General features: G+C 45.0%; 1 protein-coding gene across 1 annotated transcript; it reads right to left on the reverse strand.

The window, feature by feature from the left end:
* Positions 1–459: 459 nt before the first annotated feature.
* LOC128266095 (uncharacterized) lies at positions 460–27,610 on the reverse strand. Its single transcript, XM_053002363.1, is given in 8 exon segments — positions 460–2,606; positions 4,714–4,834; positions 4,905–5,184; positions 10,101–11,059; positions 11,061–12,984; positions 13,044–13,365; positions 13,941–14,214; positions 26,633–27,610. Coding segments are annotated over 8 exon segments (4,695 nt in total). The 5' UTR covers positions 27,098–27,610; the 3' UTR covers positions 460–2,256.
* Positions 27,611–27,850: the final 240 nt, after the last annotated feature.

The raw sequence follows: 27,850 nt of genomic DNA on the forward strand, positions 1-27,850 counted from the left end.
AGAACCACATCTCCACATCTGACATTCATGGCAGTTATAAGAATGCCATCGTCGCGGCACAGCTCCACTTTTACAATCCAAAAACGATGTGAAGGAGGAGGAGGATGAGTATGGGGGATATGGGGTTGCGAGGTGGCTGCCAAAATGCCGAGAATGCCGTAAAAATGTTTTCCTTTTTGCCAAGCCTGTTCCTTTTGTCAGCAGTCGTCGTTTCAGCAGATGCTGAAATAATGATACCGGCGCCTGCGAAGCGAGCAATCAGCCCGCTTTTCGCATCTATGCCAAGGACATGTGGGCGGAAACGATGTGTGTGCGTGTGCGTATGCGTGTGTGTGTGGGTGAGTGGGAGTGGTTCCATTGTTTTGAATACAGCCACGTGTGACTGTGTGTGTGTGTGTGTTCCCGTTTTTCGTGTGTGCGAAATGCATAAAACGGCCGCTTCAATTCAGACATTTTCAACGTTTATTTTGCAACAGCTGCCTTAGGTCTACGCGGAACGAGAACTCTTAAAATGCTGAATTTATTATGCACTCCGGCTCTTATAATTTGATATTTAAAGAAATCATTTTACGGCGGATGCTGTGTGTATCCTGCTGCTTGCTCCTGCCGCTGCAGCTCGCTTATACAATTTAAAAATCGCGACGTTTTTTGTATGCAATGCAATTATTCTCCATTTACAATGCACTCAGTGCGAAGTAAGCAAACAAACAAACAACGGCTTGAATGGGATGGTATGGAAGGGAAAAAGAGGCAGCGGTGGGCATAGGGGCGCGCACAAGCAGACAAGTAAATAAAATTGCAAATAAAGTAAAAATGTTGAAATGCCAAAGAAATGCACGGTACATATTTTACATTTATTCATTCGCTGATTCTGATTCTGATTCTGAACCTGAATCTGCTTTAGCTTCTGCTGTTGCTCCTGCTCCTGCTCCTACTCCTGCTGCTCCCCATTCTTCTTCTCCTTTTATCCATGGACAAAAGCGACGATGGGCGGCATGTCCTCACGCCTGTCCCCTAGTCCTGGTAAGCCGAGCGTTAATAACAACGCTTATCTGCGGCATTAGGAGCATGCCAAGCAGCCAGCCCAACCCCACGAAACCCAGCGACTGCGACAAAAAATGATAATGAAAAACTGAAATAAAAGCGCAGCGGCAGCGCCAACGGACAAACAAACAAATAGACGGAAAAAAAGAATACGAAACAGGCGAACAACACAGTGAGGAGCTGAACAACTGAACAACTGAACACTGAACACTGAGCGGTGAACAACTGCCCGGGGTTGGAGGAGCATATAATTTAAGCTGCCGTTGCCTTAGCAATTGCTGCTGCTGCTGCTGCCTGCATCGCTGCCGGCGTGACAACTTCAACTGACAGCCGCAGAGCAGAGCCATCATCCATTATCAGCAGTTGGCCATCTTAAAGTGCAGCAGAAACAACATCAGAGCCAGGGGTACGAAGTCGACTTTGAAATACCCTAGCAAGTCACCAAAACACAAATGCTTAAGTTCGATTTGTAACCAGTTGGCTTTAACTTAAAATAATGTGTTGCTCAAGAGCAGCAATTTTAAAATCAAATTATTACATTTATTTTTAAATACAAAATGTTTTAATCTTAGAGCAAGGAGATTTTGTGAAAAATTTTGCAGGTAATGTGACTACACCTTGTTTTTTATGGACAGCTAAGGTTATATTTTTTAAGTCCAATAAATATTTAACTAAAAAAGGCATTCAAAAAAAGTAATGTTTACAAATAAAAACAAAGGTGACACATGAGTTTTTAAAAAAAAAATCTTTAAATCCGATATCAAATATATCTTAAGCTCTTGCAAAATTACAAAACAGTAGTATTTGTTTTTGAATTTTAGTTAATGAAACAAAAGAAGCAATTTTGTTGTGAGTAATAAATTGAATTTCGCAACCGCGTAGGTTAAGTGCATACGTCTGCTATGCACCCTGCAAAAACCGCCATTTTACTCCAGCATCAGGACAGGAAGCGAATGGAAAAAAAAAAGGCAACGCGGACAACGGGTGGCCACAACAATTGCAAAAACAGCAGCAGCGAGAGTAAATGTTGCGATGGCATTGTTTTAATGCATTTGGAGCAGCAGCAGGAGCAGCACAAACAGCAAAAGGCAGAGCGAGGATGCGGGCGCAGGTCGGCGGCCGTGTCAGGATCCCGTGACGATGGCCCGATGGCCCGATGGCAATGGCCATTCCGTATACGCACTGTATGCCACGTTACGTATACGCCGCGCACTACTTGCAGCCCGTATCGCCAGCGGCATTGCCGCACTTCTGCTGGTACGCCGATGGCCCCGACGAGTCCTTTACTGTGAACGTCACGTAATATCGTTTATTGCTGTCCAACTTTTCCGCGGGCAGTGAAATTAGCTGTTTGTTCTTGCCGTGCGACAACTCCAGTGCCACCTTGTGGTTGCAGCGGTTACCGCTCGCACTGCCGCCCGTGCCGCCCGTACCGCCCGCCCGTCCGCTGGAGACGCGACCGCTGGTCAGGATCTTGGGCAGGAAGAAGCTGCTGACACTGCCGGTTTTCTTGTACGCGCCAAAGCCGAACTTCGGCATCGTGTGGTGATTCATCATGGGAACTGCAATGCAAAAAAGAAACGGTTGACACACATTAGATTAATGATTGGCCAGATGATCGCAGGGCAATCCAATGAATTTCTACGACCTGACAGGTGTCCTGCAGGACCGAACCGACACTCAGTTAAATTGCATGGATAAAAACAAATAGTAAGGAAATGGAGGAGTCGAGCTAAGAGCCATTTCGGCTGGGATTACTTGCTACTTTCAGCGAAATAGCTGTGCATAAACAAGGGCAAGTGGATGGAAGCGCACAAATGAATGCGTTTTTAATTTGGCATAAGCCGGACGCATCGCTTTGAGGCGCCATCTCCATCTCCAGCTCTCGCAGAGAAACGGCCCAGTGGAGATGTAATAAAAGTGGAAAGCCAGAAAGCCGGGTCGAGAATAATTTTAATTTGCCCCGCACTGAATAAACTGCTCGTAATTAGGATTTATATTTTTATGCCCTCCAGCTGCCGGGCAGATGCTTTGAATTCGAGTGTCCGTCGTGTCCGTGGTGTCCGCTCCGTCCCACGCTTGACCCACTGCCGACTTTGCCGGCGAAAGTGTTGCCAAGCCGTGGCCCAGGCGATTTGATTCTTTGGAACGGCCAAATCCTGTCTGGTGCCATTTTTCACGCTTGCATGGAGCCGCTTAAAGCCCTCTAGCAATCGGGGCAGCAAGGTTCGCTACACAGAAAAAATGTTTTAAAAAAAAATTGGATTTTATTTTTGCATCGGTTCTAAAGTTGTTAATTCAATGAATTTTTCTAGTGAGCAACAAGCCGATTATGTGCCACAAATTTGTAATAAAAATCATTGATGCCTTTTTTCACATGTTCATGAAATCTGGGCTTTTGTTCAAAGAACTTTTATTTTAAACCGCATTTACAACTAATCCTCAATTGGAAAATATGGTTGAAAATAAATAATAAAAAAAAATCAGAATAAATGGCTTTTCGCAAATATAAATAAAATATTTTTGTTAAATATAAGCTATCATATTTTAACGATTATAAGGGTGCAACGAAAAAAACGAACATCGTAATCATTTATTTGCTTACTTTATTTAAACACCTTTATACACAACTACAAAAATTAACTTTTTTTTAAACAAGAAGGAAAGCAAACTTCGGCAAGCCGAAGTTCATATACCCTTGCAGCTATTGCATTAATTAAATACTTTTGAAAACATTTAAATTATGATTTACTTGAGTATGTGCTAAAAAAAAACATTGAAACTATGATTATTTGCAGCTCAATTATTAGATAGTTATTTTATATATTTTTATTATTTCTATGGGAGCTATATGCTATAGACGTCCGATTTTGATAAAATTTATACCATAATTCTGAAATAATTAAACATTGCTATATGTCGAAGAACTAAACAAAAAATTAAAAAACAGAAAAGTTATAATTTTTTTCATTTATTTTTCCGATTGTTCCTATGGGAGCTATATGCTATAGTCGTCCGATTTTGATGAAATTGAAACCGTAATTCTGAAATATTAAACCATTACTATATCTCGAAGAACTAAACAAAAAATTAAAAAACAGCAAAGTTATAATTTTTTTTCATTTATTTTTCCGATTGTTCCTATGGGAGCTATATGCTATAGTCGTCCGATCCGGCTCGTTCCGACTTATATACTACCTGCAATAGAAAGACAACTTTTGGGAAAGTTTCATGCAGATAGCTTTAAAACTGAGAGACTAGTTTGCATATAAACGGACGGACAGACGGACAGACGGACAGACGGACAGACGGACATGGCTAGATCGACTCTCCTAGTGATGCTGATCAAGAATATATATACTTTATAGGGTCGGAAACGTCTCCTTCACTGCGTTGCAAACTTCTGACTGAAATTATAATACCCTCTGCAAGGGTATAAAAACCACCTTTGTATTTTCTAGTCATATACTTTATTTTTTTAATTTTTATTTAAGAAGGTTTTGTTAGGTGTGCTAATCTAATCTAAGGTTGCAACTCTTCAAATCATAAACCTTAAAAAACGTAACAAAAATGCATAAACGGTGATATTTAAGTGGCTCCATTAATTAATAAAATTTTTAAAATTTGAAACAAATTTCTTGCCGTACCCCTGTAAATTGAATTACTTACTGTAAGCGGCGCAGGGGATTCCCGTGTAGGCGTGGGCAGCATGAAGGCAGCGGTGCGTCTTGGTGGTGCACTGCAGCGCCTTCTCGTAGGCATTGTAGTCCGGGCTCAGTCGCCGCTCCGCCTAAAAAAATAGGGAAATGATTGGATGAGCATGTCGGATGCGGCGGCACTTAATCTTAATCATTGCCCACCTCCTCGTACACCTCGTTGATGTTCTGGAAGTTGTTGGTGCCCGGCCGTTGCAGTCCCTTCAGCGTTTCGTAGAGGAAGAGCTCGAAGTTCTTGAACGTGTACTCGCTGAAGTTGTAGCGCCTCAGCCGCGTGCCCGTTTCGCCGCCCAAAAGGACACAGGACTTGTGGTAGTCGTCGACGGCCCGCTTCACCAGCACCGCCTCGTTCAACTTGCTGGAACGAATCTGCAGTGACTTGAGCTCCAGCAGATGCTGGAAGATCTTGCGCTCCATGTAATATCTGCGGACGGAGAAGATGGGAAGCCATAAACAAAGCCCTGAGAAAAGCGCAGTCTGAGCTCTTTGTGCCCGCTTCCCATTGTACCCATCATCAGAATCAGGGTTCTGGCAAAATAAATGTTAGCATATCTACGTAAAATGTCATTTTGATATTTGGCGAGTCAAACAAAGGGAGGGCCGCCTGCCGGGCTGCTGACAAAGGACCTTCTTCTACTGCTCGCCAGCACTTCAGCTGGAGCGCAATAAAAGGCATCGTGTTATTAAAATTTCAAAAATACTCAAATGCGTACGCGGAAAAAATTCTATTAATAATTGAGAATGGGGGGCATGAGGAGCGAGCATAAACGAAGCGAGTCAAATTAAAGCCACCAACGGCGCCATAAAATGTTATTAGAAATTTTATTAAAAATTAGACAAACAGCGAGATCCGGCGCTTTAAAAGTTGCTCCCTTAACTCTGCTGCGGGCCAGCGACTCTTCTAAATCAACTGGCGTCCAAGCCTTTTGCCTTCCGCCAGAGAAGCGCAGTCACCGAAAAAACTAAGCAAATTTGTCGAGGGCACTTGGTGCGCTAAAAGCTGGCTGCTGAGCGGCGTTTTCGAAAATTGTTTACCCAGCGCCAGCTGTGAGGAAAGGAGGCCGCTTGACACTGCTCGCCACTTGGCTGCGCATGCGCGAAATTATGCAAAACAATTTGACTTTGAAACAAAAGTTCATTGCTCGTAGGATGGGTGGATTGAGGGATTGGGGGATTGGGGCATCCCACCAGAGAGAGTCAGGTAATAAATAGGTAAGAGTGCTTGTAAGCCAAAAGCTGCGCAATAAATTGGCCAAGGGCCGCGAAGAAATCCCGCAGCGCGACTTCAAAGCGGTCTTCCATCGTTCTTCCGCTTGTTTGGCTGCCACAGTCGCCAGTTGCCCCGCCAGTGGTCATCTTCATCACCGTCTTTATCATCATCCCAGCCCTTCTTATCCTGGCCATCATCATTCCAATGCCATCGCCATCGCCATAGCCATCGCCATCGCCATAGCACTTGTTTGCCGAAGCGCTTTTCAATTTTACGCCTCGCTTTTGGCTCCGTTCGGATGCGCCAGAGTTCTTTGCAAGTCTTTCGCTTTGTGCAAATACTTTTTTGCAATACTGTCCTTGGCATATATTTTTTTTCTTGCCACTCTTGTGCTACTGCTACTGCTACGGCTGCTGATGCTGATGCCGCTGCTACTGATTTCCGTTTCCGCCTGGTACAACTTTCATTTCATTTTCTTGTGCGCGTTGATTTTGTGTGGCACATTTTTCCACTGCCAGCGCTTGCAGCGACCAACTGTCCCACCGGCCTGACGACCCACTCACTGAGTGACAGCCACCCAACCATCAGCCACCCAACCCATCAGCCACCCAACCCCCCAACCACCCAGCTCTTCCTGTTTGCGACACAAATGTGACAGGCAAAAAGTGCACGCAGCGCCAAAGTGGATGAAGTGGAAAACCCGCCGGCGGCAAAGTCAGCACCAGCACCAGCACCAGCAACAGCATAGGCATAGCTCTCACTTTTCCCAGGCGCTGACAGCTCGACAACAAAATGCAAAGAAATTAAGCGCTGCACAAGTTGCAACAACGACGAGGACGATTCCCGCCCGCCGGCAATTTGTGCCGCAGAAGCGCAACAACAAAGGCGCTGCCACAACCTTTTGCCAAGTGTGTTAATGGCTGGAACAGAAAGACGTGTCCTGCATACCTGCATATAAACTATGTTATATATAAAATCGATGGCCGCCAAAAGTGTTGACAAAGTCGCACACCCGGAGTTCGCGAAAAGTCTGCGGCTCCTACAAAACTTTTCCGGTTCATTTTTCATTAGGGCTACATTTTCTGAGCCCATGCTTCAAAGTTGGCCAAGTGGTTATCTGGCTGGCTGGAAAATCCAAGAAAACCAAGTTGAAAGTCGCTGGTTGGTTAGGGATTAAGCTAATCGCTTCAAGTTTAATGAATTTTCTAATAGAACTACTACAGGGCTGGTATCTGATATCAGCAATATAAAGTCGGTCAACAAATATGCCTAATTCCGTCACGCTCTCCCCAAAAAAAAAAAAAAAAAATACAAAAATCAGGCCCAAGGACAACAGATAAACTTAGGGTCGGACTGGGGCCAAAAAACGAAATCCAAATATTTAACAACGTCAATTACGTGAGCGCACATTATAAATCCCAAATCTCACCTGTGCTGCTGGGACACACACACACACACACACACACACAGAGACAACATACAGAAAATCGCACACAACGACGGTAAGTTATTTGTTTAATTTATGCGTCAGATAAAATTTTAATCTCTTCGGAGCCAAAACGAGGAAACAAAATAAAGTTGCCGCCCCCGAGTCCGTGTGAAAGCATGCGAATGAAAAAATAAAATGAAAAATACGAAATAAAATAAAGTCTCTATTTACACACTTTTCATGGTATTTTCCTGGTCGACCTCCGCAAAGTATTCGACTGGGAGCTATGGATTCACTTTTTACTTTTTTCCTTACTTACTTTACTTTCTTTTTAGTCCGCCCCGAACAGCGAGTAAATTCTATTCGGATTTTCGCCATCCCAACGTATATTCGTCGGGAATTAATTGACTCCCACACCGCCGACTTGTTGAGGAACTTGTTCGGAAAGTTGCTGAGCAAGACACTTGTTTGACTTTCGGTTTTGCGTACATTGCGTATACGCCGCGTATTTGTCGAAACCTTAACATGGCGCAGTCTTGCCTTGTCTCTTCTTTTTGCCATTCCCATTCCCAATCCCATTCCCATTCCAAATCCCAATCCCGCTCCGGCTTATGCAAACAGCCGAGTTAAATATTTTCATTAGTCAAGTGGAAAGAATTATTTATGAAATGCGTTCGCCGGCCGGATTTCGTCTCTGTATTCGTTTGGTTTCGTTCCTTTCCGTTATTGTTTTGTTATGTTTTTCTTTCTCGGTGAATGTTTGCAAATTTATTCATGGGCTACAATGCAGATTAGCAAAATTAATAAAAGTCAGCTTACGCTTTTTAATTAAGTTTTGCGGGCCGGCTTATGCAAATACCACAAACAAATACAATTGACTCAAAAGTTTGAAGCAACAGATTTCAGCATCGATCCGGTGGATCGCGCACCAGCAAGCAATGACAAAATTAAATTAGGCTCACACGCGGAGTTTTCTAGTGTGCGCTTTTCGGGGTGGGTGCAATTTTCCAGGGAAATCCCTGAGCACAAAAGGATTTCCGCAACAAGCCGGCAAAACGACGAGCGAACACAAATGGTAATCGTCCTGCCTGCTGTCATGCCTTCAAGGACCTCTAAAAATGCTCTCGCTAATCTGGACTAATTCCATTTACAATTAGCATTAGCGAGTTGTAAACGGAGCCAAAGACTTTGCTTCGCTGCGAGTGCGAGTGCGACTGCGACTGCGAATCTCTGCTTGCGGCTAATTTTCATATTTTGTTCAAGTTTCTGCATAAACAAAACATCGCACCGCAGGTGGGCTTACCTTCACCGCCCACTTTCTCCATCACTTTCCCCGCAAAAGCCCGGCTCTGTGCAGCTAATTAAAATGCGCAACTCTTTGCCGGAAATGAGCATTTCGGCTAATGACAGGCGAGATTTGGGCCATTCGAGGGCACTCGAATAAATCAGCCAGGATATTAGGGCCTTGGACTTGACCTAATTATGATTTACGCTTTGGTTGGCCAAGAAAGACATTTACTTTGGGGTAATTAACAGGACAAATAAGAAGTAGAAATGGTAGAGTATTAAGCACCTGTCACCAATAAATGTGTCACTCTAGCACCACTCGCACCTGCTCTGCTCTCAGTTAAGCCACAGCAAGCTTAACATTTCATAGTTCACGCTCAAGTACATGGAAAATGGACATTAATGCCGCCGTTTATTGCCTTTAACCGCATTATAATAACTTTAAAGCGCGCTTTTAATGGCCAACGCAAGCCGGGGCAATTTATTTGCTGACCAGCGCAACAATGGAGTCGCTGCGCTGCCAAAAAAAAAAGCCAAGAGAAGAAAAGAAATGCGCAATGCCGACCGGGCTATTAAATCCCGGCTAAATTAACTTTAAGGCGACGGGCTGAGCGGCTTCGTCCTGTTTGATTACATTAAGAGGCCGCCGCAGCCGAAGTGCGCGCGTGATATAATGCCAGTTGGGCAGTGGGACGACATTCAAGTTGATTAAAATCAAGCATCAAGTAAATAAATCTACGGCCAAAAAGGCAGCGACGCCGGCGCCACTAACTGCCTGGAGATTAATTTAAATGAATGAATCTCGCCATCAACTCTCCGGGGCTCGAACTCCCCGCAATCAAGGACAATCTGGCACGCTGCCTCGTGCACAGGGGAAAAATCGCAATTTAAGTTCATATTTATTAACGGCGCTAATTTGCATATCCATGCTTATAAGTTCTTCAAAAACAAATATCTTTCAATAATCTCAGGAGTTCAAAAATCTAGTATTTAAGTAAGCAGAAAACTTGCTTAAAAGGACCTTTTAAATCTATATTTTTATAATAATCTATTAATTTAAATAGTTTTCAAAAATAGGAATACAACTCAGAAAACTACTCTAAAAATTCGTATAATTAATGAACAAAGTTAGGAATATTTAAATATATTAAAGTCCCTATTTTTCAACCACATAGTTTATGTTTTGATACTTTTGTGGTAATAATTTAATACTTGTTCTTTTGAGAAATGGGTTATACTCCATAGTTTATGTTTCTGGCTTTTCTCCATAAGAGGAAAAACATCTCAATAACTCAAAAAGACATCTATTTGCATTGTTTCAGTAATAACTCAATAAGCTATCATTTGTATTGTTTAGCTGCCAGCAAAAGGCTTTAATAATTTATTTAAGAGTTCACCCAAAATATCAACTCACCTCCGGATGTTGCGCTGTATGGATCGGGTGACGGCGCCCATGTCGCAGGCTCCCTTGTCGCCGGGCTTGCGGTTCTCCATCCGGCTGCTGCAGGAGCGCCCGTCCAGGGTGGCGTAGATGGGCCGCCGCGGCATGTGGGCGGTGTGGGCGGACCGCAGGGTGGGTATCTTGCTGCGCTCCGCCCGCGGACTGGGCTCAAAGCCCGAGTCCTGATCCTTGGTGGTGGCCAGGGCCGACATGTTGCCGCCATCGCGCGACTCCTGGCTGTTTTTCCAATTGCTGCGTGTTTTGTTGCCGCTGCGCACGCGCTTCTTGAGGCGTCGCTTCCGGCCATTGCCCATGCCCTCGGATGCGTCATCTGCAATGGATCCTGCTGCTCCTGCTCCTGCTCCTGCTCCTGCTCCTGCTCCCGCTGCAGAACTACCCACTCCATGTCGATTTCCGCTGCTGAGAAAACGACGCAGGGCACTATCATGCTCCGGATCGATGCCATTCCTGTCCTCATCATCGTATTCGTCATCGTACTCCTCGTACTCATAGCCATCCATCCTCTCCAGCTCCGAGGCGCTGGGCAACTGGACCGCCGGACCACCTCCTTCGCCCACCACCTGAAAGACTTGATTACCGACCTCGTAGTCCACCTTGCGTCCTGGTCTCTTTGAGGTCTCATCCAGGGAGTCATCGCTTTTCAGCACTTGGAAGCTCGATTTCCGCTCAGTGGCTGGCTCATCGGAAGCTGAGGCTGGGGCATCTGTACTTGGATTCGGATTCGGGTGCGGACTCGGGTGCGGAGCTGGGTCATCGTCCGCCGAATCGGAGGGCAGGAGTGTGAATGAGCGCCTCGTCTCCTGCTCCCTTTGCGGTGGCTCTGGCTGGGGAGTGGGCGTGGGCGTGGCCCGGGGCGTTTGGGTTGAGGGAGGGCTTGGCTGCTGTGGGGCTGCGGTTGTCGGTTTTTTTGGGCTCTGCGGCTGGAGGGGCGGTGGGTGGGGTAGTGGGTGTGGGAGTGGGAGTGGCAGCGGCAGCGGAATTGGTATTGGATTTCGGCATGACTTCAGCATGCTCTTCTTGTTTGCCTACAGTTACGGTGTCTTCAATCCCTTCGGCCGTGTTGCCATTCGGCTGTGGTTTTTCTGCGGCAATCGGTGGCTTTGCGACCTCCTTTTTAGGCGCGGGTGGGGGCGTGGCAGGGGGCTCCTTCACCGCCTCTTGGGGTTTCTCCACAGGCTCAGGCTCACTATCCTTTGGCCTTTCCTCACTGGAACTCTTGGACTCGCTGCTCAACGCAGTGGCTGCTATCTTGATCACCTGCTCCACCTCCTTGGACACCAACTGGGTTTCCTCCTCGCTCAGCTGCAGTTTGGCCTCCTGGTCTGACTGCTTTTCCCCTTTGTTGTTTTCATTTTTATTAGCAAGTGACACCTCCTCCGAAGATCTGGTTGTCTGCTGCTCCTCGGCATCGTGATGGACATCCACCTGAGTCACCACCGACTTGGCCGCCTCCTGTTCCTCATCGGTTAGCTCTACGGCATGGGACTCTTCCACCAGCAGGTTGTCCATTTGGCCGGACTTCTCGCTTTGGTTGGGTGACTTGATGAAGGTGCCCTCCTTGTGCCTGCTGGCGGATGAAGGTCGCTCCCTAGCAGTGGATAGCTCCTGGGCAGGACCAGCTTTTTGCTCCCCATTTACTGTCAGCCGCTTTCGCGAATTCTTCTCCGGCGAAGAGTGGGCCGTGTGATTACCCTCTTCCACCTCGCTGTCCTCTCGGTTTTTTGACTTCCTGGAGGAGGTGGAACGTTTGCGGGAAACCACCCGATCCTTCTGCCGCTTGTGGTAGCAGCAATTCTCGCAGGAGTCCTCCTCGTCCTCCGCCTCTGCCTCCTCCTCCCACTCGCTGGAACTGGCGTACCGCTCACGGGACTTGCGCCGCCTGATCTCGATGTTGCTCTTGGAGCGGCAAATCTCGCCGCAGCGCTCGTGCTTGGACTCACCACAACTGCTTGTGCGTCTGCGAAGTTGCCTCCTTTTGTGGCGCCGACAGACGTGCTTCATGCGCTGCTCCTTGCGATAAGTCTGCTCCGAGCAGCTGCAATCGGGATCCTCCTCCTTGCCATTCCCATTTCCATTATCCGAATCGGAGCGCTTTAGGTACACCACATACTTCTTGGAGCTGCGCAAATCGTGCACTTCCTCCTTCTCCACATACTTCAGGGGTCTCACCAAATCGGCGGCATTGGCTTCGTGAAAGGGATTGCCCGAGCGTCTGCTCGACAATCGCACCTTGTTGGCCGGCTGACCACCGTTGGCCTGGAGAAACTTCGCCGTCGAGCGGTGGCCACGCTGCAGAGCTCCATCCAGTGGGGTCAGGACCAGGCCCCTCGAGTTCCGATACACGGCGTTCACATCAGCGCCATAGTCCAGCAGCAGCTTGCACATGTCCGTGTAATCATTGGCCGCCGCCAAGTGCAGCAGACTGCGTCCATCGTTGCTGGTGGTGTTCACCTGCTTGGGCCTCTGATTGAGCAGCCACTCGAGGAGCTCCCTTCGCCCAGATGCTGCGGCCTCGTGGAGCGGCAGATCACCCTTGGCATTGCGCAGCCAGAGATTCGCTCCGCGCTCCTTGAGCAGCTTTAAGGTCTCGAACTGACCCTTAGAGCAACCGCAGTGGGCGGGAGTGCGTCCCTTGCGATCCTGGCGATTGGGATCTGCCTCCAGGTCTAGCAATCTGGCTGTGGCATCGGCATGGCCCAAGGTCACGGCGTAATGCAGAGCAGTGCAGCCATTGGAGTCGATTAGGTCCGTGGGGGCACCACAAAGGCCTATTAGGGTGTCAATGCACTCGGTGTGCCCTCTGGAACCAGCACAATGCAAGGCAGTAAGGCCATCTCTGTAAGGATCGTAAGATATACAATAGTTATAGTTAAAAAGGTAAGGCAGTGAACCCACTTATCTGACGACTCCACCCTGGCACCCGCCTTGACCAGGGCCATCACTGCCTTGGCCGATCCCGCAGAGGCGGCCCACAGCAGCGGCTGCCGCCCGTCCTTGTCCTGCACATCGACACTGCTCTGGGGATGGGACAGCAGGATGCCCAGGATCTCCAAGGAGAGCCGCGAACTGTGGCTGGAACTGGCCTGCTGCTTGCTGTCGTGACTGGCGCCGCACATCTGGGCGGCATAGTGCAGCGGAGTGCCTGCGTTGGCGTCCGGCTTGGCCACACTGGCTCCTGCGGCCAGGACCGCTCGCAAGGACTCCACTTCACCGCATACTATAATTTAAAACAAAATATGTAAAAAACAATACAAGAAGAAATTTCGATTTTAATGGGTATATGTAAAAACAAATGCCATGATGAACTTTTCAATCTTTAAAAAAGGAAAATGTTATTCTAATTATAATCATAATATCCTGTGTAGGGATAAATAAACTAAAATTGACCAAATTGACATTTTTAAGCTATGCTAATACAAAGTTTTTTATGTAAAAAAACTAAAAATAAGGTAAAGTATGTATTTCACTGCGTGGTAAACTTTTTAATAAAAAAATATATATTAAAATCGACCAAAACGTAATGGCATTATTAAGCTATTCCAATACACAGTTTTTCTACAATCACTTTAATTAATTAAAATTTAGCTTTTTCTGACAAAAACTAGGAAATAATGGTGGTCTTAAATAAACAGTTGACACATTAATTGTGAAATTAATTAATGCTGTTTTCATTTTATTCACTCAGTTTAAAACAAATATTATCTAAGTTAATCATGCCTTTCTGTAAGGCAAATACAGAAAATTGGCTATTGAATCAATTATTAAAAAAAAAAATTAAATAATGACGCATACCAGTGGCCCAGTGCACCACCGAGTGACCCTCGTTGTCCACCGCATTCACGTCCGCCTTGTTGGCCAGCAGCAGGTTGACCATGGCCAAGTTGCCCTGGATGACGGCCAGGTGGAGCGGGGTGAAGCCATCCTCGTCCGCCGACTCCAGCAGCTCGGGGGCTGCGATCGCGATGCTGGCGGCCGCCACGAGGTCCTTGCTCTGCTCCACGTCCTGCGCGGCACAATAGTGCAGCGCGTTGCGATGGCTCCGGTCCCGCTGCCGCAGCAATTGGGGCTGCAAAAAATGTAGCAAAATGGGTATAGTTATAGGGGGATCAGAAATTAATTACTTCGCCCGCCGGAAAATTATGGTCAGGCGTTGGCGATTGCACCTGCTGAGATGAGGCCGCAGCCGATTAATAAACTAATTAAAACGCTATTTGCATATTGCATCGATGTACGCCACATACCCGCCCACTGCCGCCGGGCAGCGTTTGATGGATCGCGTAATTTTCGCGTTCCCCGTCGCCGGCTTAATTGCCAGCAAATAGTTTTGGTGGAATGGAATATATATAGTATATCGGGTATATATATATTTTGTGTAGTGCTGTTGTTGTTGTTGTTGTTTATTTAACCGGACAAGTTGTTGTTGTTGCTGGTGGTGGTTGGTCGATTGGTTGTCAGCCGGCCCCGTTTTTTCTGTGCATGTGTCGAGTGGCAGATGGGCTGATTGGCGGGGCGAAAGCAATTACTTTTTCCAAACGCATCACACCTCCGGCTGGACAATAAATGCAACAGAGAATGGCAAAACACGGCAGCCGGCCAATTAATATTTAAACATATTTCTGCGTTAATCATGCGGAACAGAATGAAAACAAAAACCACCTTTTGTGGACCGCTGTTGGCCAGTAACTAAAGCAACACCAGCAATGGTAAACAAATGGAAAGCGTCGCCTGGAAAGTGCAAGTGTCCATGGTGAGGAGGTCCTGCTAGTTGGTAACCTGGTTGGTCGTCCTGGGCAACGTGGTGAGTTGCCAGGGCTGGTGTGGTGGCTCACCAGATTATCGTTAGCATTTTTGGCGCGCAAAACAACATCAAACTCCAGCGGCGCGGCGAACATGCTCAGTCAGGTGGCCCGGCCTCTTGGCGCCTTAGCCCCTTAGCCCCTTAGCCCCTTAGCTCCCTTTTCAGCCAAGCCAAGGATTGGAAGGAGCGACGAGCGTGGAGCGTGTCAAAACATGTCAAGTGCACAAAAAATACTGTCGCCGCTGCCGAAAAGTATGCTAAAACTTTGCCCGCTGCTGCCAGGAATTCGCAATGCGACGACAGCGACGCCGACAGCGACGCCGACAGCGACGCGGACAGCGAGCAGCGCCGTCAGCAGCAGCACGCAAATGTGAAAGTGAAAACGTTGGCAAATCGTCGGCCAACAGGGCGTATGATGGCTGTGGGGCGGAGAATTTTCCATGGGCGCCGCTTATTAGGCTTCGCAACTAACTTTTCTTGCGGCATAGTTTGTGCTAATTTCTTGCTGCTCCCACACCTATATATTTTCCACCCATCTGCCCACGCACTCAGAAAAAAATGTAGGTTCCCTCTGAACTTGACAATCATTTAAGGCCCATCAAGTTGTTTTAAAACTTTTGTAAGCATTTTTGGTGAACTGATACGAGTGAACCTTTGCACAGATATACCATAACCTGGGAACTTCTCTTTGTATGTCAAGATAACAATTTTCTTATGGCAAGACAACATTTTTCTATCCCAGATTGCATATATGCACTTTTTTACGAGTCAAAAGGTATAACAGAGCATGTTTTGGATATATTTACCCAAGACACATATGGCCCAATTTTGGAACATTTTTTTCTTTCTTTAGCTAGAATTGAGGTCAATCTCGATAAAAATAAAATATTGCTGACGAAAATTGCAATCGATTTGCATCACTTTCGGGCTGATTTCAAAATATATATTTTTTGTCTATTTTCGCATGTTTTATAAAAGCTCAATAATTAAATACATACAGGTTTGAATGCCAAACGATATTACACATTTATTTTTGGTCCTTCAATTACATTGTGTGGAAGATATTGCCAAACAAATGTCAGTTGCATAAGATAATGAATATATGGTTTTGGAAAACTGCTCAATTTGAAATACTTAATAGTTTTCCAAAATCTTTGTTATATAATTTTATTCTATGTGCATCTGGTGTTTATCTTGTCCGTATGACTGAGTGATTGACTGTGTTGCTTTTCTAACCAACATTCAATTTTTACCATCATTTCGGGCACGCTGCCTTTCTATTTATATCGCGAGCAGGCTATCGCGTGACTGTCGTAAACTGTCGTGAGGCGAGTGGAGGCCACCTCTCACCTGTCCGTCCGTCCCAGTCCCCGTAAATCCCAGGGAAGTGCTCAATTTATTGCACATTTAAGTATGAGTCAAACAAGAGTTCGATAGCTATAGAAAGTAAGGCGAAACTCTTGTGGCAGGAACAACAAACAGAGAGTGTGGAAAGCAAACTTTGACTATTAGGCATTTGCGTGTTGCATGGGCGCTCTTGAAGGGGATACTTTGAGCCCAGAAAAGGCATTTTATGGCCAAAAGATTCGCAGAGTTTTGAGTACCCAACAGGTAAAGCCGAAAAAGTCAATTCTTTCAAAATTAAATATTTTATGATTCACTCAATTTACAGTTTGCACCGAAACATGGTGTGAATTTGTTTGCGGTCTTTGCTGTGGGATTTCCATATTCCTCTGTTGATTGAATCGAGTTTGAGCTGCGGCTTCGTTTCCCTTTTGTTTGCCAAGAAACTTTGCAGCGAGAGGAAACTGTTTACAATGAATGATTTTTATTTGCTGCTTCCGTTATCTTTGGCCAGCTTTTTCAGCTTTTTCTGCCTTTTCTGCTGGCCCGGCCTTGTCTGAGTTGCTGTTTGTTTCTTAGGCTGCCGTCCGGATTATGAATAATTCAAATAAACTGAAATGATACCTAAAAACTTTGACAGCCCATCCTCCCATTCTGCTCAGCGGCACAATGGAGGAAAAAGAACCCCAGTGTTGCTCTGGCTGCTTTGTTATTATTATGTTGATGCTTGGTGTGATTGTTGCCGTATTCTTTTGCTCCCCCATGATGATCATCATCATCGTCGTCGTCGTCGTCGTCATCGTCGTCCACCCACTGGCCGCTTCTGTTGGTGTCATGCAAATTTGCATTCAACTTTCTACATTCACCCGACACAAAATGAAATGCGATAATCAAATACGACCAACAACAATGCGCTCAAAAGGCAGCACCAGCTGGCCCCTCCAAAACCCCCCTTCCCCTCCCCCTCCTCATCACCCATACCCTCCACAGCGAGATAAAACTTTGGCACTGCCAGTTAGCCAGTCCAACCACCAGTGCGATTTCCATCGCCATTCCAGTTCCTGTTTATGCCATTTTAATAGTTCTTTAAACAAATAAAACGTGCCTAGGCCACATTAAAATTGGTACACAACAACAGTAAGAAGAATACGGGCTTTAGAGTAAGTAAACGGGAGTGGTAAATTAGGTAATAGACTCAGAACCTAAGCTAAATATAAAATATATAAATGAGCACACACGGCTGTTAGGTTTTTATTATGTTTGAAAAAAATAAGCTTCTGCTGCTCAGTTGCAAAATGCAATTTATAACTTCACACTTAAGTGACTTAACCAAATATTTTCCAGTCAGCCCATGAATTTTTCTAAAAAAATCCATTTCTAAAAATATTTAACATATTTTTTAGTTTAACAAATATTAAATAATTCCCATTACCAACCAAGCTATTCAGTTGTGAGTTGCGAAATGAAATACAACAGCATGGTAAATTATTGGCGAATAAATAAATAAACATTTCACACATCAAGGAACTTAACCAAATATGTAATTGTATTCTACAGCCTTAAAAATAGTTGTTTCGGCTACATGAATTCCAGTAGTGAATATCAACCTATGAATTTTTTTGTTTACAATTTTATTAAGATACTTTAAACTGCTAAAATATTTTTGAGCGTATTTACTTTTAGACGTCTAGGCCATGTTTGAAAAATTTTATTTGTTATTATTATTATTCATAACTTTAACAATATGCAGAATATACCTCACAAGCTTTCGCTATAAATGAAGAAAACCTCGTTAGCTAGTCCATCTGAGTTTCGTTATCTCACTTTTAGTTTCGCCAGATTAATGGCAAATGAGGTGAAAAACAACACAAAAGGTGGGCATTAAAAAGCTCGAGTCAGGATTTATGGCAGCTGTCCGGGAAAAAAGAAGGCAAGCAACAGTTAGGCTTGGTAAAGACATAAAATTTCGCATTTTACGATTGCTCATCTCGGCCCAGCCAACTCATCCTTTGGCCATCGTTGGCCGGAGTGGGTGTAGGATGCACGTGTTATGGCTGCTGGTGCTCCTGCCTTTAAGAGCTTCCGGGAATGCCGAAACGACAACTAAACTTAAAACTTCCTATGGGTTTTTTGCACCCAGCAAAAGGCATTCAAGTCTTAAGGGCCAAACAGATTTATATAGTACATGTGGGCTGTGGGCTGGGGGCCCAAAGAAACAGAGGAAAACAATTTGCGTAGCTCTCGAAAACAGATATAAAGATATCAAATATTCGACCACTTCCCCTGTGTCCGACAACTTCCTCGGGCCCGGCATTTGCATAACTGAAGCGACAACTGTCGTCGTCAAAGGACGAACTGCAAGACCCACAGGATCTGCTCGAAATCAGAGTCCCAAACGGAGTGTACAAGTGGTCAGAAGTCGCGATGTAGCCGGGCTTATTATTCATATATCGTAGGCCATTAGCATAACAATGAGATGGAAGCTGGTCGCAGAAGTCATAGGTTGTTCTACTCCTTCTGATTCACGAGGCCGTAGGCGTGCATGACGCATACGCCGTGTGGCACCGCTGGCTGCCAAGCAAGGGGTTTACGGCCAGGAAGTGCGTACAAATATAAATAAAGCATAAATAATAATGAAAGACGACGCAGCCGCCACAACAATAACAGCAGGCTGGCTGCCACACAGTTACATGATAATGCATAAAAAAATAAAATACATGCATGGCCTGAAAGCCATGAAAGAGCACAAATGGCAACTGGCAACCGACAACCGACAACCGGCAACTGAGATCTTTGCCTCTGCGGAGCTTCGGGGGGTGAAAACTGTGGGTCTGGAGCAAGAAAGACACGAAGGAGGACCGAGAATTCGACTTAACGCTTCGTTGGGCAGCACATCCGCCATAATTATGTGTGACGCGTCGGGAGAATGGCACATTAAAAGGTCGGGAGCAGGCCGAAAAATGGTGGCACAGCATGTCTTCCACCAGGATAGTCCCTGGATAACCCCGGAGCGCCCAAACACCGGAAACTCTTTTGCAGGCGCCTCGAGGTCGCCACCGCGGCGGCCTGTCTATTGCCGCTTAAGATGTCAAGTGACCACAGGGCATAGAAGCCGCACAGAACCACCAGCCACAGTGCCACTCAATGGCAAATTTATGCGGACAATGTCCCATTCATATGTTAATCACATTTACCCGGCCCCTGAAGATGTATTTTAATTAACGCAAAGCGGCAAAGTGCGCAGGTAGCGGTTGCTGGGTTCCAGGGGCAACCGAAGAAAATATTTTAAGGGGGTTTTTACTGATTTGATTTTTTGGAGAGTCAGCAGATAGTTAAACAATTAATAAACATTTCAATAGGCCAAAAAAAAACTAAAAACATATTTCTTAGTATTTCTCTTTTTTCTCTGAGCAAAAGCTTTGTAGCTAAGTTTAAATCCAATAATTTGAAAATTACACATTTGAGACATTATGAAAAAAGTATCAAATTAAAAATACTGTCAAAATTAAAAACGATTTTTTTTCCTTACAGAAATTCCACTATGCATATTTAATTAATTTATTGCTAACAAAATAAATCTTATTGTCCCATCAAACTTATTTTATCATAATTTCAACCTTTTTATATATTTTACTATTGACAAAGTAATTAATATTATAAAAATCAAAGTTTGCGTTGCCTTGGCAATCACTCAAGCATATTGAAATGAGTAAGCATTCCACCATTAAGATTGTTTTGGGCTAAGACCATAAACGATTTGATTTAAGAGCCCCCCTGCGTTAGCCCCTGTTAGCTTGCATTTCAAACAGCAAAGACAGCAGCAGTATCTGTACATATAGTAGGCGTGGCATCGTCTCAAGCCGCCAGACGCCCCAGCAGCAACTATAATTTGCATGCTCGACAGACAAAGCTTAAATGCTGCTCAGGCAGCCGGGAGATATTCAGGAATGGGGGAAAAAAGGATGATGCTGCTCTCTAACTGTTGTTGTGGCACCTTTTATACTTCTAATTAGTGCCACGTTGGCGGCTGCAGCAACAATGGCGCTGCACTGCAGTTGCCTGGAATCGTTCCCTTTGTTGCGGCATCTCCACCCGGCCTGTCCCAGTCCATTTCCCCACCTGCCGATCCTTGAGGAAGCGTCTCACTGTGCAGCATTCTTAAGTAGTTTTGGCAATTATTTACAGCTACTTTGGCTCGGGGTTCCGTCCCTGGCCGCCTTTCCTCATCCGCTTTAGAGCCTGAACTCATCAAAAGGTTTGCCGCACGGATTATTATTGTGCCATGTGCCGGGATCCGGGATCCGGGATCCGGGTTACGGGCTACGGGCTACGGTTTACGGGTAACGGGTAACGGGTTCCCGGATCCAGATTCTTGTTGCTACCTGTAGTTCAGCCTGCGCTGTGTAGTTAAACTTTCGCATAGTTTTTATGCCGTGCAACGGATTAACAACAACGGCAAACTTTCATTTTGATCTACAAACTTTTGCAGCGGTTTGGGGCTGCACGAACTGCGCGAATCTCCAATCTCAGGTGGTTGAATGTTTGCTAAACATCAAGAGCAATTTTCCCGCTTTAACGGCAATTCAATTCCGGGTAGATGGCTCATGCATACTTTACAGACTCTGACTCAGACTCAGTCCCAGCTGAACATGGGAAATATGAGCAGTCCATGTCGCCTGCATAATTCATTGGCCAAGTTGTAAGTTGTAAGTTGTAAGTTGTGAGTTTAAGTTGTAGGTTGTAAGTCATGGCTCAAGTTTTGTCCAAATCGAATTAACTTGCAAAATATTTTAGAAACTGGAAGCGAACTCTGCACTTCCACTGCCGGCCTGGGTCAATTAAAAATTATACACACAACCAGTCCCGCATTCCGAGTAATTTCCGCAACAAAAACTTTCTGCCCTGCCAACTGTGACCCCAAAATCCCTGGCAGGATCCCCAACAGCCCCCTTCCTCACAGGACGAACTGTGCACCGAAGCGCATTAAAATTAGTAACAAGCTATGCTCATTTGTGTCAACTTTGACTGTCATTATGCACTCAGAGCAAATATTGTTGGATGCTGAGGCAAAAGTTTTGGCCCCATCTCACATCTCCCATCTCCCGTCTCGCATCTCGCATGTGATTAGCCCGCCGGGCGCTTCCTTGAGCAAAAATGGTTGCAGGAGCGGACAAATTCATACACGGATATCCTATATGTGTCCCAACTCCAGTTGGCCAACTTGGTCCTAGACAACTTCTGGCCAGGAAGTCATCTCGAGAGCCAAACAGCAGTGAGCTTCCATTGCAAGACAAATTTCTACGATTTCAGTAATTAATTTGCCATTGCAAACTTTGGTCGGTCAGTCATTCAGTGAGTCAGTCAGGCAGCTAGTGCAGAGAGTCATCCTCGTCATAGTCCGCCTGCTATTTCTGGTGGTTTCTAATTAATTGGACGGCTGTCCGGCTAAGCCGCCGCATATGGTGTTCCGTTGGCCAACTTTGGAGCTTCACCCAATTGGAAATGGGTTTTTGTGCTCAATTAGCCAGCCGGAGCCAACTTGTGATGATGACCGAAACCTCAAACCCGCACCCTTTGCCATTAATTTAACTCATTGGCGCTGACTTTTATTTGGACATTTGTTGGGCCTCGGCCTCGCAGCCTAATTAATTGTATTCGGGCATGCAAAACTGTCGAAATCGCATGCAAATGTCGGGGGTCAGTCTTCGGTCAAATATTTCGATCCAATCGGAGGGCTTTAGTGGGGACATGAACATCCTTTAACGCTGATTGCATTCCACTCACTCCTCCTCCTTACCTGAGTTTTTTTGGCTCAACTGGCGAGCGATTAATTAAAAATTCAAATGACTCAACAGAAGTTAAATAGATACCGTGAAAGTAATCTGAATGTCAGCGGCAAAGGCAAATTAAATGAATGAACGATTGAACAGCCAGTGCTACTCACTCTGAATAAACGAGAGAGAAACTGGGTGAAATGCAAACTTTTCCGACGTCATTTTTAATGAATTTTCAACAAAATGTGCCAAACGTGTTAAGCGCTTTTGGCGCGTGGGATGGGTTGGAAAAATCGCAATTAAAATTACCAAGCCGTGGCCGTGGCAAAGGCACCGGCACCAGCACCACCATCATCACCGGAAGAGGATCCGGCGGACGACTGCCGATTGCATCAGCCACCAAGTCCTCTGCTCGCCATTTCGCCCAAATTGATAATAATTTCCACGTTGATTGAGCGGCAATGGCGAAAGAAAGCAAAAAATCAGGAGAAAGAAAGAGCTCCGAGCGAGGGTAATTAAAAAATGCCAACCAAAGGTCAATTAATCGCAGCTAATGGAAACTGTGCAGTGTGGAAATTACATTCCCTAAGCAGCCCGGTGCTTTAATATTAAAGGTGCAAAAACAAGGCGGTCTGAATAACAAATTAATTTTGAACGACAACTTTCTAGGAGTCCCAGGACGGCACAAAACACCCATTCGCTTTTCCCCCAGGTCCAGCATACCTAGGAAAAAGGCTAAAAACTGAGCATTTGCGTTTTGAGACCATGTAAATTTTCTATTGCATATACACTTTTTAATAACTAAAAAATGTAGATTTTTTCCTTGTAAGGATGTAAAACGAAATGTTTTAGTCAATTTGTTTTTCTATTTTTTTTAAATAATATGTATTAAAAGTAAAAAATAACTTATGAAGCTAATGAATTCTGGAAAGCGTAAACAAAAAGAATGCGTTATTAAAAATGTGGTCCATTTATTGTAATGAAGATATGTTTAATAATATTTTTTAGATTAATCCCATTTGGTTTTCTCCGAATATAATGCTTTGCAACTGCAATGGGCATCTGCTCTGTTCGGTACTCCCTCACAAAGTTGGCTGCTTGTTTTGTTATTATATTATTTGCAACAAACAAAAGCATCTCTTGCGGCTCTGGCTATGCTAAAATCAACTTCTGCAGCTGACTTTTGAGCGAAAACTTTTGCTTAAAGCTGTAAAAGCGAAAAGGGGCCGCTGGTTAGCAGGGGAGTTGGGGTTGAGTTTCCAAGCCAGGACCTGCTCCGCCGCAAATCTTAAGTGAAAATAAATAATTCACACCTGCAGCAATCTGAGGGATGGCAACCAGCGGTACACACACACGCACACACACACCTAGGTAGACATACAATTACCAACTTGCGGTGTAAAACTTCAGTTTCGAACTCTCGGCTAAATTGCGGTTTAAAGTTGATGGCAGGAGCAGAATCAGTAGCAGTGGCGGAAGCTGGAGCTATAGCCCAAAACAACAATGGCAACAACTGACCTCGACGCGGAGGTGGCACAATTACGCCATTAACATTAACTAACGGAGGGCGGGTGAACGGCGCTCGGCGAATTCACAACAGGCAGCAACAATGCCGCGAGCCAAAAAGTTTTATTTTCTAAGAAATTAAGACTTAATTGGTAAAAACAGCAGCAACAACAAAGACAGCGCCAGCAGACAATAAAGACGAGAGCCCGAGATATTGAGGGGTGGCTGGAAAAACCAACATCAATGAAAAGTTTAAGCAAAACAATAGCAGGCGAGTAAACAACGTCGATGAATGTTGCTTGAGTGCTCTCAAAAAGCTGAGAAGCAAGCAGCGTTGAGTTGTGCACGTGTGTGTGTACAAAAGCCAATGTCCCTGTACATATATGTATATATATATATATATATATATATTAAGTGTGTGTATAAGATGCTTTGGTCCCAGCAGAGGAGAGCTCTCCAATAGTTGTTACTCATACGCCATGTTGAACACAGCAATAAATCGAAAACACAGAAAACCAATAAAGAGAGCAAGTCATATAGTTCCAATGGCTGCTTTAGGCTATAAGCGCAATTAAAATATCCACAAAAAATATAGAAGCGCTAAGCAGGCAGCAACAAAAGGCGACAAAGCCAAGTGGAGCTGTTTAATTATTCTAGGACAAAAATAAAAAAAAAAAAACACAAACTGTTGGCCAGAGAAGACGGCAAATTAAAGACATTAAAACTTTTAATAGCTTAGGCGGCCTTATCAAGGCTGTAGAGGCACAGACATGCAGAGACAAGACAAATTAAAATATGTCTCACAGGCACAAGATATAACAGAATAAACAACGAGAACAGCAATAAGAACAGGGCGAACGACAATATAGCCGCAGCCAACATTAATAATAGCAGGCAGTGCGACTGGCGACGTAATTATATACAGATTTACTGAACTTGCCGAGAAATTACCTTGAACCGCGAGACTTGCTCTAAGCATTCAAGTACGCCATTTGAAAAGCAGAGCCTTTGGAGCACAATATACATAGGCAGTCACACTCACATTACGCATACGCCTCGTTGCCCCTAAGTTGAAAACCAATATTTGCGCCAGGCTCATTGCCTTGATTTTGTTTTTCAGCTGGGCAACCAAAAATGCAAAATGTGGTCATGTTGTTGCTGTTTATGAGACTCATAAAGTACGCGACCCTAAGTAAGTAATAATCGCCGGCATTTGCCATATTTCACAGCCAAATAAACTGCTTGTGGGTGGGCTCGGGATACGGGGCTCGGGGTGAATCGAAAGCAAGGTCAGGCAACACAGAAATGTCATTTAGCAATTACATAACCGAGCAAAGCTGGTAGAAGGGGTCGATGGTCGATGGGGCGTCATCTAAGTATTTGCGCAAAAAGTCGCTGTCGAACTGTGCGCAATACTCAATGCCAGGCAATTTCACATCAAATTTGGCGTCAATATCAATTACCGGGACGAAGGCACGCCAACTGGCCGGAAATGAAGGCATTTGTCAAAGCTCACAATGGCTGGCGAATAATTGCAAAACTAGCAACATGACAATCCGTTGGCAACAACGGAGGGAAAAGGACGAACGGAAGGCTTCCGACGACATGACCAGGCTCCTTTAGCTCCGATTGAAGGCCTTGGAAATTTATCTGCGTTCAATTAAAAACTTTTCAAATTTCAATTAAATGTGAAATTGGCATATTTAGGCGCTTGATGGACGGAAGGAGGACCGGTCGAAACGGCATCAAATGATGGCCAGCACAAAAAGGACGAGAGCAAGGAGAAGTGGAAGGACCATTTAGCATTCACCATTCGCTCGGCATAACTAAGCTTGGGGGATTATTTTGTCAATTTTAAATGTCCTGCCATTTACAGCATTCAAATTCAACTCGCCTTTGTTGTGCCCCAGCCTGTTGTAGAAATGTTTATGAAGCAATTAGGGGCTCTGAACTGTGAACAATGCTCCGAAATGACTGCAACGGAAATTTAAAGACCCCCCAAACACCCGAAACCTCGGAAGGGTTTTCCGTTTCACCATTTCTCCATTTCTCCGCTGGCTTTAAGCATTGTGTCGGATCATCGTGACTGCAGAAAGATTAGAATCTTGAATCTTGCTACGCCGCCTTTGCCTGATTTGGGCCTTTTGTCGTGGCCCCAAAGATGACTGGCTTTGTTTTTTGGGAGCCAAAAGAGGCGAGGGCCTGGCAGAAGTCAACTTGTCATGCTTGGCCCGCCTCGTCTCGGCCATTATCCTTGCCGGGATCTGCAGAGTTCTGTTCCAATACACACTTGCAGTTGGCTTTTTATTCGCCACGAGCTTAACACGTGTTGCGATGCGCCAAACTAGACGTCACTTGGAAGTTTCAGAGCATGCACTCAAAGAAGAACTAAAGGTGGGGTTAGGACATCCCAGGAGCAGTACTAGGATAGTGGTGGATAGGTAAAATGTTTTAAATATGCTAATTTAAGATGATTCTAATTTCCCCGACACAAATATGTAATCACAAAAATCACTAGTAATTACTTACAAAACTTGTATTTTCTTTTGATAATAGAATTCGAATACTAAAAATTGTGAGCTCTAAAATAAGTAGATGAGCCTAAGAATGGCTTTCTAGTTACTTAACGAAAGTTGGATAATAGAAGGTAAAAAGTAAAAAGCAAGTAATTAAAATAAGGTAAGTTACATAGATTTAAATATTTTTAAACAATGGTTATGTAAAAAAAAACTCTTTAATTATAAAACAAGTTAATGATACTTGATTTAAGTTATAAAAAACTATATTTATGTAGGCAATGGTGTTGTTAAATAAGGCTAAGTTTTTAAGTTTTAAAATTGCCAAGATTAATCTATAATTTAACCTCAAGTTCCTAAAACAAAAGCTAAGCTAGTTTTTTAGGGTCGATGACCTGATTTTAGTGGGAAAAGTTGTGTTGGTAACTAAGTAAGTTTGGTAATGGTTATTAAATGAAATATAATACAAAATTATTTTTAAAATTCTAAAAAAAATTATTTTATTTTCAAATATCCATTTTATGTTAGAGTGTATTTACATCTTACCTTTTCGCGCATTTGGGCGAGCACTTGGACAATGTCGCCCCGCTGACAGGCATACATAAGACTGGTGCAGCCTTCGGCGAGACGCTTTTTTGCGGCGGAGGACTGTAAATGTGACACTGTGAGCTGACCGGGATCTGCTCGTGGCGATGGGCGATGACGTGGGTGTGGGTGTAGATCTGGCCATGGAACTGGCTCTGTTTCTGGCACGTCCACTGCTGCTTCCGCTACCGGTGCCGCTGCCGCATCCGTGCCCGCATCCTGGCTGCTGGCCGGCATAGCAATGACTTTGTCTGCTAGCTTTTGCTGGGGATGTTGTTTCTGCAACTGGTCGTCCGGCTGCTTGGCGCGTGTCCTTCGTCCTGGCAGCGGACTCTCGAACTGCAACTGCTTTTTCGCGGCCTTCAGACGCGGCGGCTTGGGCGGCCCCGTCACGCGCTTCACATCCGCTTTCGGACGCTTCTGCATCCTCTAATGCGGTTAGTATCTGACCCGTTTTTTGTCCCTTTTTCTGCCTGGCTTTGTGTTTGTGCTGCTGCTGCTGCTTCTGTTTGTGTTTGTGTTTTTGTTGGTCTTTGTCGTGGCTGTCGGTGCCGTTGGATTTCCCACTCATTTTACGCCGCTTTGATGCATTTTTTCTCGTTTAATGAATTGCTTGCTGGTTGCCCTGGCCCGCACGGCTGTCTATGTATAATTAAACACTAATTTGTTTGCTCACAACTGGCTTGGTTAGGGCTTCCACGATGCGGGTCCTTCTTACCGCCGATAGTTTGCGGTTGTCGTTGACAGTTTCGCTAGTTCAAAGTAAACACATTCTGTGCTTTTGAGCGGAAACGGAAGTGCGGAGTGTGGAGTGTGGAGTGCGGGTGTGACGGTGTGCGATGCTTTCAGTCGAACGCCTTTTAAATTTTCAACGGGCAAACGCAAAGGCAACATTCGCGGCAACATCCTCGTCAATAATTAATTTCGGTTTTTATCAAAGAGTGAGCACACACACACACACACACACACACACGCACACACATGCCGCCAACTAGGGAATTGGTTGATGCTCAGAAAAACAGCGAAATAGACAGCTAGAAGCCGGGCTTCCAGGTTCCCAACTCGGCTGCCATAGCCACCATAGCCACCATAACCACCCAACCACCCAACCACCCCCCGCTGCGAAGAAGGGCGTTGACAGGACCGCGACGCGTAGCCCGCTTAAGTATGCTATGAAAA

The sequence above is a fragment of the Drosophila gunungcola genome, chromosome 3R (genome assembly GCF_025200985.1).
Source record: "Drosophila gunungcola strain Sukarami chromosome 3R, Dgunungcola_SK_2, whole genome shotgun sequence".
Taxonomy (NCBI): Eukaryota; Metazoa; Arthropoda; class Insecta; order Diptera; family Drosophilidae; genus Drosophila; species Drosophila gunungcola.